This window comes from Calidris pugnax, unplaced genomic scaffold, assembly GCF_001431845.1.
Source record: "Calidris pugnax isolate Ruff unplaced genomic scaffold, ASM143184v1 scaffold185, whole genome shotgun sequence".
NCBI classification, from domain to species: Eukaryota; Metazoa; Chordata; class Aves; order Charadriiformes; family Scolopacidae; genus Calidris; species Calidris pugnax.
The window spans coordinates 238,577-262,023 of record NW_015090903.1 but is presented as its reverse complement, the minus strand read 5'-3'; the positions used below and the strand labels follow the sequence as shown (position 1 = coordinate 262,023).

The 23,447-nt window shown below is 39.3% G+C and overlaps 1 protein-coding gene across 1 annotated transcript in view; it reads right to left on the bottom strand.

Annotated features, from left to right (window-relative positions):
• Positions 1-23,447, bottom strand: part of COL25A1 (collagen, type XXV, alpha 1) — a 333,672-nt gene that overhangs the window by 151,199 nt on the left and 159,026 nt on the right. Inside the window, exons 3-5 of the mRNA XM_014948992.1 lie at positions 11,840-11,884; positions 9,605-9,612; positions 7,101-7,127 (exon numbers count right to left, since the gene is read on the bottom strand). Of these exons, the coding sequence (XP_014804478.1) occupies positions 7,101-7,127; positions 9,605-9,612; positions 11,840-11,884 (80 nt within the window). The remainder of the gene's footprint in view (positions 1-7,100; positions 7,128-9,604; positions 9,613-11,839; positions 11,885-23,447) is intronic.

Here is a 23,447-nt window from a genome sequence, read left to right as displayed (position 1 = left end):
GCACCTCAATGTCTTTTTTGTGGGAAGGGCCCCAAAACTTGACACAGCACTCAAGGTGGGGCCTCACCAGTTCCCAGTACAGGGGGATGATCACTGCCCCAGTCCTACTCCCCACGCTGTTCCTGACACAGGCCAGGATACCACCCCCCAGGTCCTTTCTGCCAGGCAGCTCCAGCCACTCTGCCCCCAGCCTGTAGCACTCAGGGGGTTGGTGGGACCCAAAGTTTTGGTGAATCATGGTAAGACTAATTGGAGTTCCAATTCATTGCAGTGGATGTACTAATGCAAAGCGGTTATGTGAAATAAGAAAAAAAGGTCTAAAGCCTTAATTTAAACTCATCCTGAGTAGTCACTCATTTTCTGCTGAATCTAAAGCATTGGCATCACCTGGCTACTTTTTGGAACAATGGTTGCACTCATTTTCTGCTGAATCTAAAGCATTGGCAACTTTTTGGAACAATGGTTGCGATAGATAAATCTATAAATCTAGGAACATCTTGAGATGGACAGCTGACCAACTGTATCTCTTTGAGGAAAGCAGAGGATTCTCTCTGCTCCCTGAGAACAAGCAAGAAGTTTGAGGCAGATGGATCAACGGAAAACCTCATGTGTCCCCAGCCAATCACCTCTGCCAGGACTAAAAACAAGGATAAAGTATATAGAACCGAGAAAACACATACTAAGATCACAGTACAAAGAACCTTTTGAGATTCCAGATGTTTTGAATTTTCTGTGTATTTAAAAATAAAAGAAAAAAAAGAAATTAAAATCTGAAATAGTTATCAATGCTTCACTACCAAACCTGAAATTTACTGCAAGTCTTGCTGGTATATTTTTAAGACGTTACTTTGGTCAAATGCCAAAAATAAAAGGTGGTCTGCAAAGACACCTGCTGAGAAAAATAAATGCCGTAAAATGGGAAACTTCTATAGGATCACAAGCCAAATCTTCAGGGTAAGGTCCAAAACCAGAATACTTGCTCCTTGAGCTTAATACACATATTTTACTACAACTGTGAAAAAGAGGAGACCTGACCAGCTACTGGAAATACCCCAACTGTTGCAGAAGTGCATAATTCTGCCACAGGCTGTCCTTAATCACAGATGAAACCCTCTCAATCTTTGGCCATTTCTTCTCTTTTGATTATTCCACTTATGTTTGTTTTACAGCAACTGAGCTGTCACAGTATCTGAAGTCGAAAATCTTGCATTTAGGTGGGATTAATTTTACATACTACATGCTTTATTTACACTAAAAATAAAGACTACTAGATACATCTGAACTGACACAAAAAACCCAGCCAACACCTACCCCTTTTTGTGATAGACTTTCACATCACATCTGTTAAATGGGAGAAAACAAGTTTTGCAGAGTGATTATCTTATTATTTTTTTTATGAACACTGACAGGGAAAAAATAAACTGGAAGAGCAGACATCCCATAGGACACCCTGATGAGAAAAATTTATGCATCAATAGTGTTTCATTTCTTATGCTAAAGATCAATTTATGTCATTTAGTTTTAAAGAATATATAAAACACCTCCAAAATCAAAGCGGTACTCCCCTGACTCTGTAGGTGGCCTAGAATCTCCTAAAAAAACAAAGTCAGTTCCAAAACCTGGTCATCACTAAATTACTGAAATGTCATACCCACAGGTCCTGATGCCTCATGCACAGATGACAAACGTTCTCTGAGACCTGTGGTCCCAATGATGTGCACGGAACTGGAGGCAGGCACAAGAGGAAGAAAACCTCCAGGGTAACTCTCCCATGCAGGTAAGCCTCCTGCTTCTGACTTAAAATGGCATTGGGTTTTCTCATTTTTAAAAAAGAAAACACATACATAATATACCTGAGATTATTCTTCTTTCGAGAAGTTATTGCTGATACTGAGTACTTGCCCCAAGTGCCCACATCAGTTATTTCTGTCTGCTTTGCAACTGCTTTATGCTTCTTAAAAAAAAACAGGTGGAAGAAGAGCCAGATTTCATGGCTGCTTAATGCAGGCAAATACACAGGAGCCCTTCAACACAGCCCTGCCTTGTCGCTGCAGGGAACAAAGAATGAAACCTTGATGCTTTGCCCTACTCAAAGGTGCTCTTTCCAAATGGGAAATTTATCCCGTATAATTACATCTGAGTTTCACGCTAGGAAAGGAAGGAGGGAGGAAAGAAAAGGGAAGGGTCTCTGCTACACTGTTTCTTACTGCGCAGTTGCCTACACAGCCCCAGTCTCCAACAGCCAAAAATGAAATATGAAGCACTGTCAAAGCCAAAGCAACACAGCAGGACAAGTAAATGCCTTCTTCCAATTTTTCACAACAGCAATTTTCACGTTCTTACAAATTAGGCCTATTTCTTCAAACTCACAGCTCTTCCCTGTTCTACCTGGAATCCTCTTCAACTTTTCTAATAGAGGAACAGAAACAGGGCTGAGGGGGAATCAGACCCTTCTAACAGCAACCAGAAATTCTTTACACATCAGGATAATAGCTTGTCTTATGGTATACCAGGACACATTTTTGTAGGTGTAAAAATCAGCAGTGGGATGATAAAGACATTTTCTAAGTTAGAAGGAATTATAGCAGACTAAAGAATAACTGAAATTCTCTTCTGTAGTTCTAGGCTTTGCCACTTTGCTGTCTTCACCACTCAGTGCTAAGTCTGTCAAGAGTTAGGAAAATTTTAAATAAAATGACAGTCTTGAGCAAGAGGTGGCATTTTACAGTTACAGGAGAACAACCTCCAATTTAGACACATCCTTTTCTGCAAGAGAGGAATCCGTCTACATTTCTTGAAGGTGAAACAAGAATATTAGGAGAAATGGGATTCAATACAAAGCACACGGTCACTTGGAGTAGCCGTAACTCTCCACAGCCCTAAAGGCTTTGTAAACACATTAGGTGCTCTGCAGACTGACATCATGGAAAGATGAAGGAGAAATTTCCCCGATACCCTCTTCTTTGAAACAATACTATATGGGAGCCTTCACATTCTGACACTTTATTCTGAAAACAGCGTAGCTTTACTGCCATATACACAACACTACACGGTCACTTGGAGTAGCCGTAACTCTCCACAGCCCTAAAGGCTTTGTAAACACATTAGGTGCTCTGCAGACTGACATCATGGAAAGATGAAGGAGAAATTTTCCTGAAACCCTCTTTTATGAAACAATCTGTATGGGAACCTTCACATTCTGACACTTTATTGTGAAAACAGCATAGCTTTACCGCCATATACACAACACCTTCCAGGATGATTTACTTGGATGTTGAGCTTCATCTGTGCCCCAACTTGGGAGAAGGGTTAGGAAAAAATTTCTCAGTCTAGTTCAGTTTTTCAATGGAAAACAGTAAATAATTTCTACCCATTCAACTAGTTTATAAAATTTTTTTCCCCTGCAGAGCATTAACACGGCTTGGCCTCTTCAATGCATTCATAAGTTGCTGGGGTCTTTTTTTTGGTTGAGTTTTCTTTTCCCCCAAGTTCGAGGGTTATTTCTCAAGTGACATTGCCATACAAACCCCCTGCAACAAATGCCTTTGTTCTCATCCTCTAATGTTTGTGCACTCTTTTGTTCTCTTTTCTTTAAGAAGATGTGATAGCCTATTTCAATTCCAGACTGAAGTTGGAAGAGTTACAACTCTGAATTTGATCACTCTCTGAAATACAAAGCTCTTAACAAGGAAAAAAAGAGCTGCACTATCATACATTTTTATAGTATTCATAATGCCTTACATAATAACCAATTAATCATGGTCTTATAAACCCCTTAATAACTTTGTTACTCATTAGGAGTAAGTCCAGCTTATTTTCTTGACTTTTGATACCGTATCTTCCCAGGAAGTTAAGATTTCTCACTGTAATTCCTTTTACTGTTATTATTTCTTAATAATTAGAATGAGCACAGAAAATTAAAAATTAAGTCTTGGAGGAAAGGGCCACTAGTTTTTGTGAGATTTCAGTGCTATGTTCTGGCCTACTGAGCAGACAGCTTTTTTAGGTTATACATGGCAGATACATCACTATCCTCACACAATATCCTATAAAATCCAATAAAGATTAAAGTAATAAGGTTTCTACAGGAGTTAAATAGAACTCCAGAGAAATAACTTGAAACACTAACAGCCTTTTCATAGAGCTCTACAGGGCTGTATAAGTACTTTTAAAGCGCACTGCACTTGCTGTTACATATTTCCCGTTCAAAGTAGGAGGATATGGCTGAAACTGAAGAGGTCTCAACAGCCAGCCAAAGTGACAACTTTCAAGAACCAAAGCCAAATTCTATTCCCAGTCATTTTCAAGCAGGAAGGGGTGCTCAATCAGTGCTAAGCACTACCCAAGGCAGGCAGTGCCTGTGCACACACGCTCAGAAGTGCATTCAGACTAAATTTTGCCTATTACAATGCCGCTATTAGATCCAGCAATTTCAATAACATGGCTTCCAAGAACCTTTATTGTCTTCAGATCCCACAACAAGTCTCTTCAAGAAAACACCTGGACCAGGACAAAGAACTGGACCTTCAGCCTCTAAAGAAAACTGTATTTTTAAACTGTCCCTGTAGAGCCTTCAAAACATGCATGAATCCATCAGTAATACCTTCATTCAGCTTGTCAACTTCCATGTTAGGCCAAGAAGTTAGATCTATGAGGCTTTTGCACTTTCCACAACATAAACTGTACCTTGTGTGTTAAGATCATCAATTGGAATGAGGAAATACAAAGATATTTAATTTTCATGGAAGTCGTGACACAAGAGCCTGAGGGCTCTTGCTGAATGCCTTCTTTGCTGCTCAGGCCAGCCCTCAGGAGGTAACAGAGAAAGTCTGGATGAAGGAAGACTTCCCCTTGGTGGAGGAAGATCAAGTTAGAGACCAGTTAAGTAAACTGGATATCCACAAGTCCATGGTTTAGAGACCAGTTAAGTAAACTGGATATCCACAAGCCCATGGTTTCCTGACGGGATGCACCCACGAGTGCTGAGGGAGCTGGCAGAAGCCCTTGCTGGGCCGCTATCTTTGAAAGGTCCTGGAGAACAGGCAAGGTGCTCAAGGACTGGAGGAAAGCCAATGTCACTCCAGTCTTCAAAAGAGGCAAGAAGGAAGACCTGGAAAACTACAGGCCAGTCAGCCTCATCTCCATCCCCAGAAAGATGATGGAATAGCTTGTTCTGGGCATCATCTCAACACACATGGACAAAAAGAAAGTTATGAGTAGCCAACATGGATTCACCAAGGGAAAATCATGTCTGACTAAACTGATAGCCTTCTACAATGGCATGACTAGATAGACAGATGAGGGGAGGGCAGTGGATGCTGTCTACCTTGACTTCAGCAAGGCTTTTGACACAATCTCTCACAGCATCCTCATAGGTAAGCTTAGGAAGTGTGGGTTAGATGACAGATAACAGGTCCAGAGGAGGCCACAACAATGATCAGAGGGCTGGAGCACCTCTCCTATGGAGAATGGCTGAGAGATTTGGGTTGTTCAGCCTAGAAAAGAGAGGGGTCTGAGTAGACCTTATTGTGGCCTTTCAATATACATTGTAAGAAAGATGGAGATGCTTTTTTTTTTTTTTTACCAAGACCTTTAGTGACAGGACAAGGGCAATGATTTTAAACTAAAAGAAGGTAGGTTTGGATTGAACATAAGGAAGGAGGGCTGGAACACCTCTCCTATGGAGAAGGGCTAAGAGATTTGGGTTGTTCAGCCTAGAAAAGAGAGGGGTCTGAGTAGACCTTATTGTGGCCTTTCAATATACATTGTAAGAAAGATGAAGATGCTTTTTTTTTTTTTAACCAAAACCTTTAGTGACAGGACAAGGGAAATGATTTTAAACTAAAAGAAGGTAGGTTTGGATTGAACATAAGGAAGAAATGTTTTATGATTAAGGTGTTGAGACACTGGAACAGGTTGCCCAGAGAAGCTGTGGCTGCCCCATCCCTGGAGGGGTTCAAGGCCAGGCTGGATGGGGCTTTGAGTAACCTGGTCTGGTGGGAGGTGTCCCTGCCCAGGGCAGGGCGGTTGGAACTCGATGATCCTTGAGGTCCCTTCCAACTCTAACCATTCTGAGAGGTGTTCATGAGTACACAATTTGTATCTACCAACAGAAACATGTTTAAAATTCACTGAGAAATTAGGCATCTTTTTACAAAAGACATAGGCAAATCAGTACGGGAGGGCCCTCCATGCTATACTTGAAGTGCTCAAAGATATTATCATTCTTTAACAGTCACTATGTTGTGCATATGTTTTGTCTCTGAAATGCATCCATTAACACATTTTGTCACTTGGTTTCTAATACACACATGAGAGTAGGCATATACTTCTCTCCTTGAATGGGACACTGCAGACAACTTGCCTGACTACTCGAAAGAAATACATTAGTATTACATTTTAGAAAGATGCATTATTTCATATATTACTTTTTCAAGCATTAAATCCTAAGGATATGAATAGAACTGACAGAAAAACATACATTATCAGAAGAAGATTGCTCTGTGATAGACAACACAGCCAACTGCTAGGACTTCTGTCGTAGCATTTTACTATGTTCAAAATGCAATGGACGAAGCAGTCAAGAGAAACAGGACACAGTTAAAAGAAAGGACTTAGAGGTTCCATATGGCAACTGTACAGTTTTCTAACATGGAAAAATAAGATGCAGTATCCCACTAAATAAGTTTTTTTAAATTAGAGTAAAAAAATAATTTTGTACGACTTAGAGGTTCCATATGGCAACTGTACAGCTTTCTAACATGGAAACAGAAGATGCAGTATCCCGCTAAATAGGGTTTTTTTATATTAGAGTAAAAAAATAATTTTGTATGAAAGAATGCAGAAGCTGAACATAAAATATGCAAAATGTCAAACAATAAGCACATTGCATTTATGCACTGTAAACACTCAAGTTCTTTTTAAAAACTTCTAGAAGTGAGGATTTTTGCCTCTTTTTTTTTTTTTTTAAGAAAAGTCCTACATTTTCTAGGCATCTAAGAAACAGAAAAAAAGATCTTTTTGACAGTAGTAAAGCAAAACCAAAATACAGCAACAAGATTTTAGAGTAATATAAGCTATCATAAACAATGATGAGTTACCGGATAGCCATTTCGCCCTGGTAGACCCTGGTTGAATGAGATGAAATGGGATGACACACATTAACAACACAGTCACGACATATGGCATAACAAACATGCAGAGTACAAATTATAATTTGCATATCTATTAATTTTGTATATGTGATGATATTACAAACCAACAAATAGAAGCGAGGTACTACACAATGAAGAAATGAAGCTTTGGTGATGGAAATTGTATGTTTTAGCTTAAATAAACATCCTAATTAAAAGGCTACTGGCTACTTCGGATGCTCACTGAAATTCCTTTTGTTATGAAGAACATTGTCCACGTAGACTGAGGGGCAATACGTGGTTTAAAGAAAAAAAAAAAACATTCAGTGCCTAGGCAGTAATGTAACAGATGCGTAAGGCTACCACCAGAACGTAGGTGCCAAGCAGGAAATTTGAGAATGCTACAACAGATTGTGAAAAAAAAATTAAATTAAAAGCCTCAGACTTTGACTGTTATCACGTGTGACACTCAGTAGTCATTTACAAGGAAACAAGCAGAGCACTGCAGTAGCCGTGGAAAACACAGCATATACCTAATTCCATGCAGTGCTATGTGGGATATAAAAATATTTGCTATTTTAAATGAAAATGATATCACAGTCTCCCAGGTGAAAACAATAACTGAGTTCACAACAGTTGCCCCTAGCCAGGCTGTCTATGAAAATAAAAAAGTGAATTAGGATCAGAAATTATTACATTTTTAAATGCCTTGTAGCAACTTAAATCCTTACTACCAGTCAGTAAGATGAAATCTTGTTAAGTTTTGAATGTGAAACTTCAAATTTGAAGTCAGATATTTCTTAAAAGCATTCAGTCTTGGGAGCTATTTCAGGTTTGTGTTAATATTGCAATATTGCCATGATCTAGACTTTTTTTTTTAATGGATATATACTAAAACAGTAGGGAGCTGAAGTCAAAGACATTCATAACGAGGCACACAGTGAACTCTTGCCATGTTGTCTTGCTACAGGAAAATCACTTGTATCGTGATTTATGGTTGTTCTTTTGTTTCATGCGAAGACTGCAAAAGAAATTGGGGAAGCCAATGTTCCTTTCAAATAAACAGCACCATTATGCACGAAGCCTGGGTTTTCATTAATAGCTCGTTAAATGAATTTACCACTATGAACTGCTGAGCCCATGGTCAAAACCTTTCAAGGATAAAATAGTATCACTGCTCGGTATGTGCAGTTTACAGTAAAATCATTACCTCACAGCAGAATTCAACACATTAATTCACTATTCTCAAATATGCATGTGGTATACACTAGACAGATGATCTCATCCTGAAAATATTATGTATAATAATATATACAGGACACATATACACACACATATAATATGTCCTGGAAACATTATCAAAGATATCTATCTCGTCCTGAAATTATTATGTATAATAATATCTACAGGACACATATACATACACATATAATAATATGTCCTGGAAACATAATCAAATATATCTATCAAAGAAAATAAAAAAAACAGAAGTCTGCAAACACTGTAAAATAAATATTGTCTTAATGGTCACACTTTTACACCATATGGTGCACATGGATGGCACGACAAACACAAATGCTTGTATTGTATGTGTTTAGTCCCGTTCTTCAAGTCAGACTTTTAACCTACCCCAGGAATATACAACAAAACAAAAAAAAACCCAACCAACTAAAAAAAAAAAAAACGAAAACAAACAAACCCCAGGCAAAACCCAAAATAAACATAGGACCCCAGAAGAGAGAAACTATTTTCTTACAAACCGGATTAGCACAAGATTCAATCAATTTATGAAACTGAATAGTGTTATATTTTTCATTTTACAGGAGCACTCTCTGGCTGTGGTAACAGTTACGCTACAATGAGCCAGCCAGCCTGTACACCTCCAAAGAACAAGAGGCTTGAACCCCAAGGGTTTGTGATAACTGCAGGGGAAGTCACCACCCAGCTAAAGGCAGAGTGGACATAAGAGTCTGGACATGAGACAGCCCACGCACACATTTTTATACTGCAGCATACAATGAGCCAGCCAGCCTGTACACCTCCAAAGAACAAGAGGCTTGAACCCCAAGGGTTTGTGATAACTGCAGGGGAAGTCACCACCCAGCTAAAGGCAGAATGGACATAAGAGTCTGGACATGAGACAGCCCACGCACACATTTTTATGCTGCAGCAAAATATCTGTTATCAAGCCTTAAGCAAAACGAACTTAACATACTTACGTGGAACCGCGATCCAAACCGCTATCTGGAGCTCTGAATACAAAGCTTTATTGTTTTAGGGATTTATTTCTTAAGGAACTTTGGGATTCAATTATTCCGCTCTGAGATAATTAGTGTTTACACTGTGTAAGTATAAATACCAAAAATTCCCTCTTGATGGTACATGATCATTTTATCGCGGTGATAACTTAACAGGATCTAACAGCTTTCTCCCTGATTGTGGAAGTACCAACAATGTATCACTGTACTTACAGGAGGTCCTGTGGGGCGGGGGGAGAGGGAAAGAAGGTAAAAAAAAAAAAAAAGAGAAAAAAAGAATACGTAAGCTTATGAAGTTATTAAAGAAAGACACATATGTACAAAGCCACGCATGAGGCCTCAGGATTGTGAGTAACACTGCTAAGGCATTGCACACATCGTCCCATTCGAGTGTTTTTTAGCTTTGGTTGTGCTTTGCAGCTTGTAAATATGGCTAATAACTAAACGCATGCAAGTGCATCTTACCAATTCTTTAACCATGCAATCTTATGCAAGTTCCTTCTCCACCCGTTTCCATGCAATTACATGCCGGTTAAAAAAAAATCCCTGACTTTGTCAGACTCCCCCCAAAAGCCTATGTAACCACATCACCCGCCCCGGCTCGCCCTGCAGCTGGCATTTCATCACAGCTCGGCCGCAAAAATCGCACCAAGTACCCTTGGCATTTAACCTTGGCATCTCGTCAAGACACACATGCACCGGGCATCTTCCAGCCTTCCAACTCTGCCTACGGAGGGGAGGTTTCGGTGGCCACCTGACAGGGCTGAACTTTCTTTTCATCACCTTCCTTTCTCAAGGCACACGTATAAAAATGCTCCCTATTAAAATGTCACACTTCGTGAAGTGATATTTGCACATTTTTTCAATTATTTAGACTCAAAGACTTTTGTACAGCAGTTCTTGGAAACATTATCAAAGGGCCACAAATCAAATCTACTATTTCAGTCTTATTAAGTTGAGCAGCTGCAGCTCCCAAATCAATGGCATTTCATTAAGCTTTTATGCCTCTCTCTAATTTCTGAATAAAGTGAAGTGCAAAAGGAGCATAAAACAGCAGCAGCTGTACTTTGAGATTGCTTTTAATATTGACAGCCTTTTGGTTTTAACAATGCAATTTTATTGTCCAGTAACTAAAGCAATTTCTTTATCCTGGTAAACATTCCTCAACAGCATTTTAAGGTGCAGGTCTGTTTTAAAATGAGAGGGATCAATTTCCTTTGTTAATAGTTTAATATGTGTTTATTTGAGATGTAAAATGAATCGACAAGCATCCTTCAAAGCAATCACCAGGATCATTTGTAAGACAATCTTCAACCATAGAATTTCCTTCTGTATCACAGTGTTTTTCTCGGAGGTAAATACTAATCCAACACTGAATGGAAACACCAAGGTGATTTATATTAACCTTTGGTGGGGCTCAGCTTCATTGTTTTGATGCAGGAAAACACAGAAATAGTTTTTAAGAGCCTGCTAAATGATCATTTACAGAGATAAGAAAGGCCACATAAGATTTACAGAGATCAAGTGGATTGGAAGACCTTCCTGAGTGGCAGATTAGACGAGACAGCCAAGATAATTAGAAACGGTCATTTTCTCCTGCATGGCCTCCAGGAGTTCACCGTTATGAAAGACTCAGTCCTGCCAGATAATCAACAGTTCCAGTTCCCGTGGATGTCAGCAGGAAGAGGTGCTCAGCATCTCATAACACGGCCTCAAATCAAATTTCAAGCTCCACACCAACAGCGGGGTTCTCTCAACAGCAATCTCCCTGCTATAGGGTAACGAGCCAACAAATGTTTTTCTTACTTCTGTAAGAACTTAATTGCTACTCATTTCTAGTAAACAATTTCTCTCATACAGAGTGGTCTACTCGTCACACTATTTCCCTGAGTACCAACATCCTTAACCTAAGTGATTTTATTTATTCTTCCTTTATTTCCTTCTAAAATTGTCTCAAACCAAGGGTGCCTGATGACAGAATTGTCAGAGTTGGAAGGGACCTTCTAGAGACCATCCAGTCCAACTCCCCTGCCAAAGCAGGGTTGCCCAGAGCACATCACTCAGGAGCATCCAGGTGGGGCTTGAAGATCTCCAGAGAAGGGGACTCCACACCCTCCCTGGGCAGCAGTCCAACTACTGACTTAAATGGAGTTATTCTAACTCGTTCAAGTATGAGAAGACACCAAAAATGGATTGACAATTACCAATGTGTTACCAGTGTCAAGAATTATGAAGTGTGCCTACAAATTAATGACGACCAAGACTAGAAAACTATCTGGAAGGCCACCAGGTATATGCCAAGGGTCGCAAATTTTTACCAGAGAAATTTCAGAAGTCTGTCTCAGAGCACACAAGCAATGAAACTAAAAATGAAGGCATGCTGGGTACGCATCCTCACAAAAACACAGACATCAAATAATACCAGATCTTACGAAACTGAAAACTTACCAGTCTCTCCTCTTCTGCCCCGCTTACCTCTTTTCCCTGGAGGACCTAAAAAGAAGATGATGGGTTGTAACTTTTTTTCTTAAAATTGTAAATAGATTATCATTTGTGTTCAGATGTAATGCATTACATGGAGTCCAGAGACTTTGACTGAGCAGAGGTAAAAGATCATGTCCTGGTTTGAATAAGATAAAGATGAAAATAAAATTGACAGCTACGTGGTCTCAGAGAAAAGGCTGGGAGAAACTTAAGATGTCATCCACTTCATCCTCTTTCTCAAGGGAAAAAACACATCTAAATTACTACTGCTACTTCCACATGCATTTTTTTCCCCCAATATTTCATTGTTCTAACAAGTGGAACATTTTTATGTCCAACTTGATGCACTGAAGCCCATCCACTCTTGCGCTTTCCAACAAAAGAACCCCAGAGGAGAAACTGTTTCCTTCCCTCAAAAAAAGTCTTTGTATTCCTCAGAATTGCTACACCATTCCTTCAGTCTTCTAAAACCAAACTTACCACTGGGCATTAAATTTCATTCAGTTACTCCTGTATTAAGCCCAAAGATTTGCATTTATTTATAACAGTAAATCCTCCTGAAAAAGCATCCACCCTCCATCTGAAAACATCCAAGAGATGAAGAAACCATCACCTGGCCATCCTCCAAACACTACTCACAGCGTATGTGTTGTTAGACACTGTCTAAGGTACTTTGCTTCCAGATTACATCCGCTAGCCATAATGCAACAGTTTAGTCCCTGTATGCTTTTTTCTAAGGAATCCTTTACTGCTCATTGTCCTTTCTCCACAAATATTTACATCCTATAGTCAGCGTCTTTTACCACCTCTAAAGAAAAAAATAAAAAATATAAATAATAAAAAATACAAATATAAAAAAGAAATAATGTAAATAATAAAATTTTTAAAAAAGTCCCTCGTTTCTGCAGTCCAACCTTCAACATCCTTTCTAAACTGCAGACATCAGTACAACATTCTTCCTCTCTTCTTGGTGACCTTGACACACCGTTCCTGAAAACACAAGGGAAGTGCACTTGCACTGCTCCTTGTATGGCTCGGAGGAGAGACAGAGTATGGAACTGCTGCTGCTCCAAAGAGAGAACTACAGGTGGGACTCTCAAAGCTGCTGAAGGAAAGCAAGTGGCATTTCCAAAAGCAGCGACGTAGGCAGGAGCACAAGCACCTCTGCTGCAGCTGTACCCCACCGTTTGTAATGGCTATTAGGTGCACAGGTGCTTTTATGCAAATAGGTAAGCAACTGTCTGCTACTTCAAATAGCTAGAGGATTTTACAAATCATCTGAACCATCATCCCGTAGCTTTTAAACGCGTGTGAATGCCAAATCTTAGTTTGCATTACATGTTTGTGGCAATCTGGCTTAAAAGACTAAAATGCTGAAAAAGAAACATTAATGATATAATTTCAAGCTGCTGCATTAAAGGTACAGAGGTTTATTCCTATTAGAAAATTATAAATCTCACGAAAATCCTTCGTTCTTCTTCTGTTTTAATAATTATAGTAATGGCATAATGCAACACAAGTTTAAGTTGGCAATATTATACAAAGCAAGAATGGCACTGGATATTCATTATCAGCAGCATACTTAACAAGGCAATCATATTTTGTTATTCTATGCTGAAAAATAGCAAAAGTGGCACTTCAGTGCAGAGAACTTTGCAAATTCCTCCTGAAACACCCCAGCCCCTGCAAGAGGTATCTATGGAAACTTCTTACACAGGTAACAGCATGTTAGAGCACAGAAGTTTCCATACACACATTCTTTCTTTTTTTTTTTTCCCCCTATGAAGTCCCTGTGCTTGCATACACCTCTGCAGTTGTCCTCAGTGGAGATTTCCTGGGCTATCCTCAAGCTCACAATACAGCTGTGGTTGCTCACAAACATGGAAGTGCAGGTGAACATTATAAGGTTCTTCACCAGGTAATGATCTGTCTTTTGGCATATAAAAAAATATCCCCATCCTGTTTTGCAGAATATTATTTTATTAAACTTCAGCTGTTACAGATGTGCACATGCGCACACACAAACACGTCTATTACCAAGTTTCCTTCTGAGAAAACAACAGAACTTTGAAACAAAAAACTTCAGCTACAGACCAGCAAAAGGCATTAAAGCCACTAACAAAAACCCCTTCAAGCTATGAATTTTAGGAAGGAATGAATTTTGTCCAACAAATCATACTTCCATAGAGCATTAAACTGCCATTTGAGTAGCTGTGCACAGTGATGGCAAAGAAGGGCTTCCATTTCAGTTCTTTCCTCTAACATCCAGCACTCATCCCTTCTAAACTCTTATTCTGAGATTACTGCGTTCAGGTGTATGTGTCAATCACCAGAAAAACGCTCATTATTGTACTATTTCCAAAGTAACCACATGACCAAAGCTAGGAGAAGTACTTTGGATTTACACCAGCATTAATGAAATCATACCACTGCCCCTGCCTTTGATTTGTCAGGCCAGCAGTATTTAAGGGCCACGGGGTGATGTGAATCCCTTCTCCTTCTCATTAAAAGCTTTTTTGTTTTCTGCACTAGTTGGGTCTATGTCTATGGTGGTAGCATCTGCAAACCTCTTAGAAATTGTGAGATGAGAGGTGGTTCTTGCAAACTTCTGGGGCATGGGGACCATTTGAGTAAATAACATATATATACTTACCTATTTTTTTATTTTTACCAATTAAAAAAAATATATTTTCAACAGTTAATTACAGATGGTTCCAGTTCAAAGAAACACTAACGCTCACGTTTAAGGTCATCAGTAGATGATGTACTACTTCAGAAACTACACGAGCTCTCATGTTTTCCTGAACAGGCTGCTTTCTCTAAATCTTATCTGCTAACATCATCTGGTGCTCCAGGAATTTCCAGTTATCAAAACCCTGGGCACTTTGCTCTAAATACTAATTTTCCATCTGTTTACAGTTTTATTTCTTTGCACTATTCGGAGGATTTCGTGGAGACTCATTGCAGCAGACGGAGCAGTGAATAAAGTCATCCTAGACACACTGTCCTCTTACAATAAGTCCACAGACCTTCACAGCTTGCACAAGCTACACAACTACTCTGAATTTTCTTGCACGGGGTAAAAATCTCTCTAGAATAGTATGAGAAATGTGCATGACAAATTGAATTCAACCCAGAGTATTTAAAAAGTAGTTTAACATCTTTTTATATTAAAACCATAAAATGTAGAAAAAACCCAGAAGTTTGAGTCTCAGCAGAGTGAGTTGGATTAATAAAGATTAATGATACTGAGCAATAAGCAAAAGCTAGTTTATAGTAGCCAAGTTTGCTAATAAATTAGTTTCCTAAGATCACTAGACTTACCTGCAGGTAGGGAATAAGAGTAAAGTGCCAGGAGATAATCTGGTTTTAATTTTTATTTTAGCTTAAAAATATTTGAAACAATTTTATTCTTAAAAAAAATAATATTAATTTTATAATAAATTAGGAGAAAATTTAAAATATATATATATAAAATGAAGAGAAAGTTTAGAAAGGAGGTTTTTTTAATTCATTCAAATGTCAAAAAAATTAATGTCACTGCTATTCCATATCTACCAAGGGAATTTTAATTTTTAAAAGTAAATAAATTGGGCGGGGGGCATTATATTTCCAAAAACTAACAGTGAATTACTTCTCTGAATTTATCTTCTCAAACACAAGCGAACAACAAAAAAAATATCAACAAAAAAGCCCCACATCCCCAGCACAACTGACGCCAGCCAGATAGCAGCTTTAGACTTTGACACTTGATATTTTAACTGAAATATAAGCAATAAAAAGTAAAAGTTAATAACAAGGCTTTTCTCCCCCCTCCGCCAAATTCCTCCAATAAAACCTCAAAATTTTACTCAATCTTCAGTAGAAGTAGCTGTCAAAACTACTACTGATATAGTACCATTGGGGACACCACGTAGGAATAAGAATGTAACTATTAACAGGTTTTCCAAGCCATTTTCAAAAATATTAAGCACAACTTTTGTCACATGCACCTCCTAGCAATGGGTATTCTAATCTTTGCAATCAGAAATCTCATATTATAGTAATCCAAATCAGAAATAACGAGTACAGATAGACCATGGTCAGATCATTGTTGTGGTCCTAGAGAGGTTGCCTCAAGGGGCCTTATTTCTTTTTAATAATTTAATAATTTGTCCTTTCTGGTCAGAGTAGTGCCAGAGGTCTGCGGCAGATCTACTATTTTTATACTGCTATATGGGAGACAGTTTTTACTAGAGGAAAGCAGATTACAATTGTGTGTGCTGCACAACATTCATTGCTATGTATCAAAAAAGGTCCCCCACACCAGCCACACACCTTTAGGGGTGGGAGCCAACGTGCCATCTTCACGCTACAGAAAGACTCAGCTATGCACTTAAGCTTTAACAGACAAGAGAATCTCTCTTAATCTGATTCTTAAGAGCACCATAAATCTTAATTTTAGATCTATGCATATTTTTAGATCAGATACAACAGATGGAAAATACACTCTCTTAAAACCTATTTATTTATTATCGGTGTGTCAGCCTTCTGCTTTGTGCCTCAGTCTGTCTGGGACAGCCTGCCTGAATTTCCTACCTCAGAAAATTATCTACCTCATTTTGAGCCTCAGCTGGGTAAATAACATTCATTGTTTCACACGCAGTACACCATCTTTTTGGCTCGCCATGAAACATCATTGCATTGCTGGCTCGGATACATCAGAAGCTGTTCCACAACCTCGCCAAGGAAATGCCAAAATCAGTCTATCTGACCCACAGCAAAGAAACTTGACCTCCCTAAATCAGATTATTTGTGCCACTTCTGTGCATGCCGAATACCATCTGATTAGAGGTATCAAACCTAGCATCATTTCACTAACACCAGATACTACTGAGAGGACTCAAAGAATCCCACCATCACCACTTTTAAGATAGCCAAAACTGTGCATACACCTACATATTCTTTCTTTTTCTTCTCTGGTAGTTAAATATGCTTAAAGCCTGAAAGTAACATCCCTCCCTAAAATTCTAAAATAATTCAATATTACAATTCTGAATTAATTCGATAACTATATCGATGTCTACTCCTTTATTCCCCTTAACCTTGTAAAACTGTTGGCCTAAGAAACCATGTGTGACAATAGGTCTCACGGTGTAAAAGATGCTTCAATATTTGTTTCTTTTTGAGAAGGGTGAGCATACTGTCTTGTAAAATCACAGATGTCTCTTTCTGTGTTGTTATGAGACCGAGAAACTTACCTTCCTTACACAACTTCTTGATACCATTTTGCTAAATAGTACATGCATTTTTGAGATGCTCTCTTGCTTGCCTCCTTCGTAAGGTGAACATACCCTATTTTTTCAATCTCTCCCTCCGAATTCTCTCCAAGGATAAGCCTTGACAAGCAAAATGTACATAAAATTCAATTTCTGGCTACAGGTAATCACTGGACATACTTTATTGTTTTCCATCTAACCTAGAAGTCCCAAGATAGTTTCCTTCTGTAGCAGCTGCAGTAGAGCAGCAGCCCCGGGTTTGGAGTACTCCCTAAACACTGTGGAACTTCCACTTCTCTCTCCCTCCACCTACAGTCCTCGAGATGCAGTTTTCTGGCAAGAATGTGCTTCCCTTGTTTGGTCCTATTCAAACCCAGGCACTGGGAGTGTTTGAAGTTGGGCTTTCCCTGCCCAGCCCACAGATATTTCACTGGGCTGAAGCTGCCCAAGAGTTTTGGGAATGCTGCTGGTGCTGCTCCCTGGTGCTAGATGCTCGAGTCCTTAAGGGATATTCCCTCTTTAAATTGTGCTGCTGGCTACCAGCTCCCAGCCCGATCTCAACACTGGGCTCATTAAACACTGCATAAAACATCAGGGACATGTATCTTCTCTTAATGCCACAATATAGGGTGGGTTATCTATTTTCTACAGCTACACCACGTGACTTTATTAACACAGATAATAGGTGTGAGAGCAAGTTGTTCTGTCTACACATCCTCCTCCCACCAGTTTGCATTTTGTTCTGTTTGTTTCATGATAATAGGTGTGAGAGCAAGTTGTTCTGTCCACAAATCCTCCTCCCACCAGTTTGCATTTTTTTCTCTGTGTTTGTTTCAATATTGTTGTTTTCATGTTCTGAGTGACCAGTGTTCTAGCAAAAACCAGCACCACTAGTTTACCTAACAGACCTACAGCATATTTGACATTATTCTTCATCCTTATGTTTGCTAACACTTTGGCCATACCCTTTGTCACAGCTGTAGCATAAGAAGGGCCTTCCCTGACCTATTCGTATGTATTTCACAAACCTCTACTGAATTACAGGAGTCTTGTGGTGCACTACAGTCCCAAGGTTTAATCATATCGACATTTTCTCTCTCTTTTCTTTCAGTAAGAGGAGGACAGGGATAGGTAAAACTGCTGCTTACATGGCCTCATTTTAGGAAGATTTAACTCAGAACAAAAAGGTTCTTGAACTTTGCATTTTTCACAGGTTCCTGTATCACCAAAGTGCTGTGGCAGAACGTGTAACTGACGGTATTTAAAATACTGACAGAGGTGAAGATTCACATTTATAAGACAACCAACACAGCGATTCACCTCAGATCACAGCTTTTGTTTCCAACCAGAAGCTCAAATTAGGATTTATCTTGCTAAAAATGTCTGAAATAGATACCAGAAGCCTGGGCTGTAAGAGTCTGCTGGTTCTTACAGACTAAGTTTTAGTGGTGAGGCTACTAAACTATTTTAATGAACATCCAACACTCCAAGCACAAATGGTCATCTTTGCAAACACAGAAATAGCTGCTATCACCTGGCTGACAGAGGGACAGCTGAAGTATGTAGGGATAGCTATTCTACACGAGCAAGTCATGAAAGTCTTCTCATCATTTCAACTTTTCATTCCATTGTACTATTATCATGCCATAGCAATAGTTGGCCCTATGATGCAAAAAGCATATGTCATAGCGAGAAAAACTATTTAAGCTTCACTTTACTTTTTCAGATACTAAAGTAGATGAAATAAGAAATAAGGTATCAGAATTAAATTCTTCTTCAGCCTCAACAGATTCAGACATCTAGACATTTTTTGAGGACATACAGCCCTACCAGACAGTTAAGCAAATACACAGTACAACTCTAGTTGTACGAAAGATTTTTTAAAAGTCCTTAAAACCTAATCCTGCATCCACCTTTAGGATGTCATGTTATATCTCATAGTCAAAGGTCTGCCATCACGAAAATGGCAAACAACAACAACATAACAGCAGTGGAAAGCACATCATCTTTCTCAAATACAGCATTTTGGTCACACTAACTCCAGTTATGGAGTTAGAAGTCAAGACTTCTCCAGTACCTACACAATAATGCAGGCTATATTCAGACATCTAGACATTTTTTGAGGACATACAGCCCTACCAGACAGTTAAGCAAATACACAGTACAACTCTAGTTGTACGAAAGATTTTTTAAAAGTCCTTAAAACCTAATCCTGCATCCACCTTTAGGATGTCATGTTATATCTCATAGTCAAAGGTCTGCCATCACGAAAATGGCAAACAACAACAACATAACAGCAGTGGAAAGCACATCATCTTTCTCAAATACAGCATTTTGGTCACACTAACTCCAGTTATGGAGTTAGAAGTCAAGACTTCTCCAGTACCTACACAATAATGCAGGCTATAGCTCAGGCCAGAGCAAGACTGCAGCATTTTAGGTAGTGCTGTTGAGAAACAGGGCCTTTTCCTCCTTACACAACTTCTTGATACCATTTTGCTAAATAGTACATGCATTTTTGAGATGCTCTCTTGCTTGCCTCCTTCGTAAGGTGAACATACCCTATTTTTTCAATCTCTCCCTCCGAATTCTCTCCAAGGATAAGCCTTGACAAGCAAAATGTACATAAAATTCAATTTCTGGCTACAGGTAATCACTGGACATACTTTATTGTTTTCCATCTAACCTAGAAGTCCCAAGATAGTTTCCTTCTGTAGCAGCTGCAGTAGAGCAGCAGCCCCGGGTTTGGAGTACTCCCTAAACACTGTGGAACTTCCACTTCTCTCTCCCTCCACCTACAGTCCTCGAGATGCAGTTTTCTGGCAAGAATGTGCTTCCCTTGTTTGGTCCTATTCAAACCCAGGCACTGGGAGTGTTTGAAGTTGGGCTTTCCCTGCCCAGCCCACAGATATTTCACTGGGCTGAAGCTGCCCAAGAGTTTTGGGAATGCTGCTGGTGCTGCTCCCTGGTGCTAGATGCTCGAGTCCTTAAGGGATATTCCCTCTTTAAATTGTGCTGCTGGCTACCAGCTCCCAGCCCGATCTCAACACTGGGCTCATTAAACACTGCATAAAACATCAGGGACATGTATCTTCTCTTAATGCCACAATATAGGGTGGGTTATCTATTTTCTACAGCTACACCACGTGACTTTATTAACACAGATAATAGGTGTGAGAGCAAGTTGTTCTGTCTACACATCCTCCTCCCACCAGTTTGCATTTTGTTCTGTTTGTTTCATTATTGTTGTTTTCATGTTCTGAGTGACCAGTGTTCTAGAAAAAAACAGCACCACTAGTTTACCTCACAGACCTACAGCATATTTGACATTATTCTTCATCCTTATGTTTGCTAACACTTTGGCCATACCCTTTGTCACAGCTGTAGCATAAGAAGGGCCTTCCCTGACCTATTCGTATGTATTTCACAAACCTCTACTGAATTACAGGAGTCTTGTGGTGCACTACAGTCCCAAGGTTTAATCATATCGACATTTTCTCTCTCTTTTCTTTCAGTAAGAGGAGGACAGGGATAGGTAAAACTGCTGCTTACATGGCCTCATTTTAGGAAGATTTAACTCAGAACAAAAAGGTTCTTGAACTTTGCATTTTTCACAGGTTCCTGTATCACCAAAGTGCTGTGGCAGAACGTGTAACTGACGGTATTTAAAATACTGACAGAGGTGAAGATTCACATTTATAAGACAACCAACACAGCGATTCACCTCAGATCACAGCTTTTGTTTCTAACCAGAAGCTCAAATTAGGATTTATCTTGCTAAAAATGTCTGAAATAGATAGCAGAAGCCTGGGCTGTAAGAGTCTGCTGGTTCTTACAGACTAAGTTTTAGCGGTGAGGCTACTAAACTATTTTAATGAACATCCAACACTCCAAGCACACATGGTCATCTTTGCAAACACAGAAATAGCTGCTATCACCTGGCTGACAGAGGGACAGCTGAAGTATGTAGGGATAGCTATTCTACACGAGCAAGTCATGAAAGTCTTCTCATCATTTCAACTTTTCATTCCATTGTACTATTATCATGCCATAGCAATAGTTGGCCCTATGATGCAAAAAGCATATGTCATAGCGAGAAAAACTATTTAAGCTTCACTTTACTTTTTCAGATACTAAAGTAGATGAAATAAGAAATAAGGTATCAGAATTAAATTCTTCTTCAGCCTCAACAGATTCAGACATCTAGACATTTTTTGAGGACATACAGCCCTACCAGACAGTTAAGCAAATACACAGTACAACTCTAGTTGTACGAAAGATTTTTTAAAAGTCCTTAAAACCTAATCCTGCATCCACCTTTAGGATGTCATGTTATATCTCATAGTCAAAGGTCTGCCATCACGAAAATGGCAAACAACAACAACATAACAGCAGTGGAAAGCACATCATCTTTCTCAAATACAGCATTTTGGTCACACTAACTCCAGTTATGGAGTTAGAAGTCAAGACTTCTCCAGTACCTACACAATAATGCAGGCTATAGCTCAGGCCAGAGCAAGACTGCAGCATTTTAGGTAGTGCTGTTGAGAAACAGGGCCTTTTCCATGTCAGTCAATGCACTCCACCACCCCATGGCAGGTAGCCTTCCATGCACTAAGCACCACGCAGGCAATCATCCTGGCAGTGGCATTCATGTTATTTGTGTTAAGTTAAACTCCTTCTGAGCAATTTTACACTTAAGCTCATGGTCTTGCATGTTCATGGGAGACTTTGGTCATTACTGTCTCTGAGGGTTCACTCTGACCTAAGGAAACCCATGACCTCAAAGCTTTCTCAGGCAATCAAAGGTGCCCACCTCTTCTCTCCTGAAGAAAAGAGGACACGTCTCCCATGTTGTAGTGGGATGAACACAGGTTTAGATGTATGGGCCACACCAGGGCTGAAACCCCCACAGCATGTTACAATCAAAGTGGTCTTTTTTATTTCCTCCCAAGTCCTACATCAATTTATTTCTTCTGCTATAACTTCCCACCAAGTTCTTCATGTTCTTTTCCCTTTGCATTTCATCAGTTGGAATTTTTTTCTGTTTTGTTTTTTTTTTTTTTAAATGCATCCTTTCTCCTTGCTGGCTCTATGGCTCTCAGCTGCTATGTCCAGTACAACAGCAAGTAGGTGCAACACCTGGAGAAAAGTCCTGCTCAAGCACCCACAAGCCAATTTGACACCCCCTCAGTACTCTTGGGAGACGTTACACAGGCTGTCGCCTTGGGATAGCTCACCTCAGTGCAAACGGGAGCTTTATTAATCACATGAAAATGTCCAAGGCTTATAACTTCGTGAAATTGGACTGTCAACTTTTCCCCCAATGTGACAATAGCAGAAGGTCGTATAAACCTGACGAAAATACCAGCCAAGGTTAAATCTCAGTCTTTCACTCCAAACTACAGCTAAGGGAGGTTTTATTAGCAAAGAACAGGCAAAGCCAGAATATATTTCCTTTAACAGCTGGCCCTGATTAAAAAGAAACACCAACAGACTGCGGTTAATTTTTGGCAAAAACATAAGCCACTGAAAACTGAGTCTCACAATGGCAAGGGAGAGGCAATGTTAATAACGATATGTCAGCTACTCACAAACCCCGCCACAGTCACTCATGTTATTTTCACCAGCAGCAGTGAAAATAAAAGTACCAAAGGATCAATGATTCAGATTACTCTGAACATTCCTCACAGGTTGGGAGTTTTGCTACAATTTTCAACAAGTATCGATTTTGATTAATACAAGTGTTTTTGAAAACCTTACTTAAAGTGCCTCCAAATAGATTTTTCACTTTAAACACTACAAAACACTCTGAAGATAAAGTATGACGCTCCAATTTCACTTTTTACACTGTTCCATTACAACACCTACAGAACTAGTCATTTCTTGAAAGGAGTACCACCTTTTAAAATAGATTTAACCCAACTTTTTTAATCTGACAATACTAGCAATATTGCCTTAGACTTTATTAAGAGGGTATAAAAGATATCATTTTATATACTATGGATAGATACTGAGGTAGCTCCTATCTGACCAAAGAGCAAGACATTTTTTCCAGTCCACATTTGAAATGAGCCTGTAAAAGCAAATGGCTTACTAACAGTTTATATACCGTAGCTGAACTGAGTACACGTTTAAGTGACTACAGTCTCTTTCAGTTTTAGTGCTTCTTGTAAACCTGCAGTGATCTTAAGCTATTTACAAGCCACTCAACTTTTCCACATCTTCCGTATATTCTTCTCAGCTCAAGAGCGAGTGTAAAATCCAAATTAGACACAAACAAGTTAGATTTCAATCAGGTAATTTGTCACAAC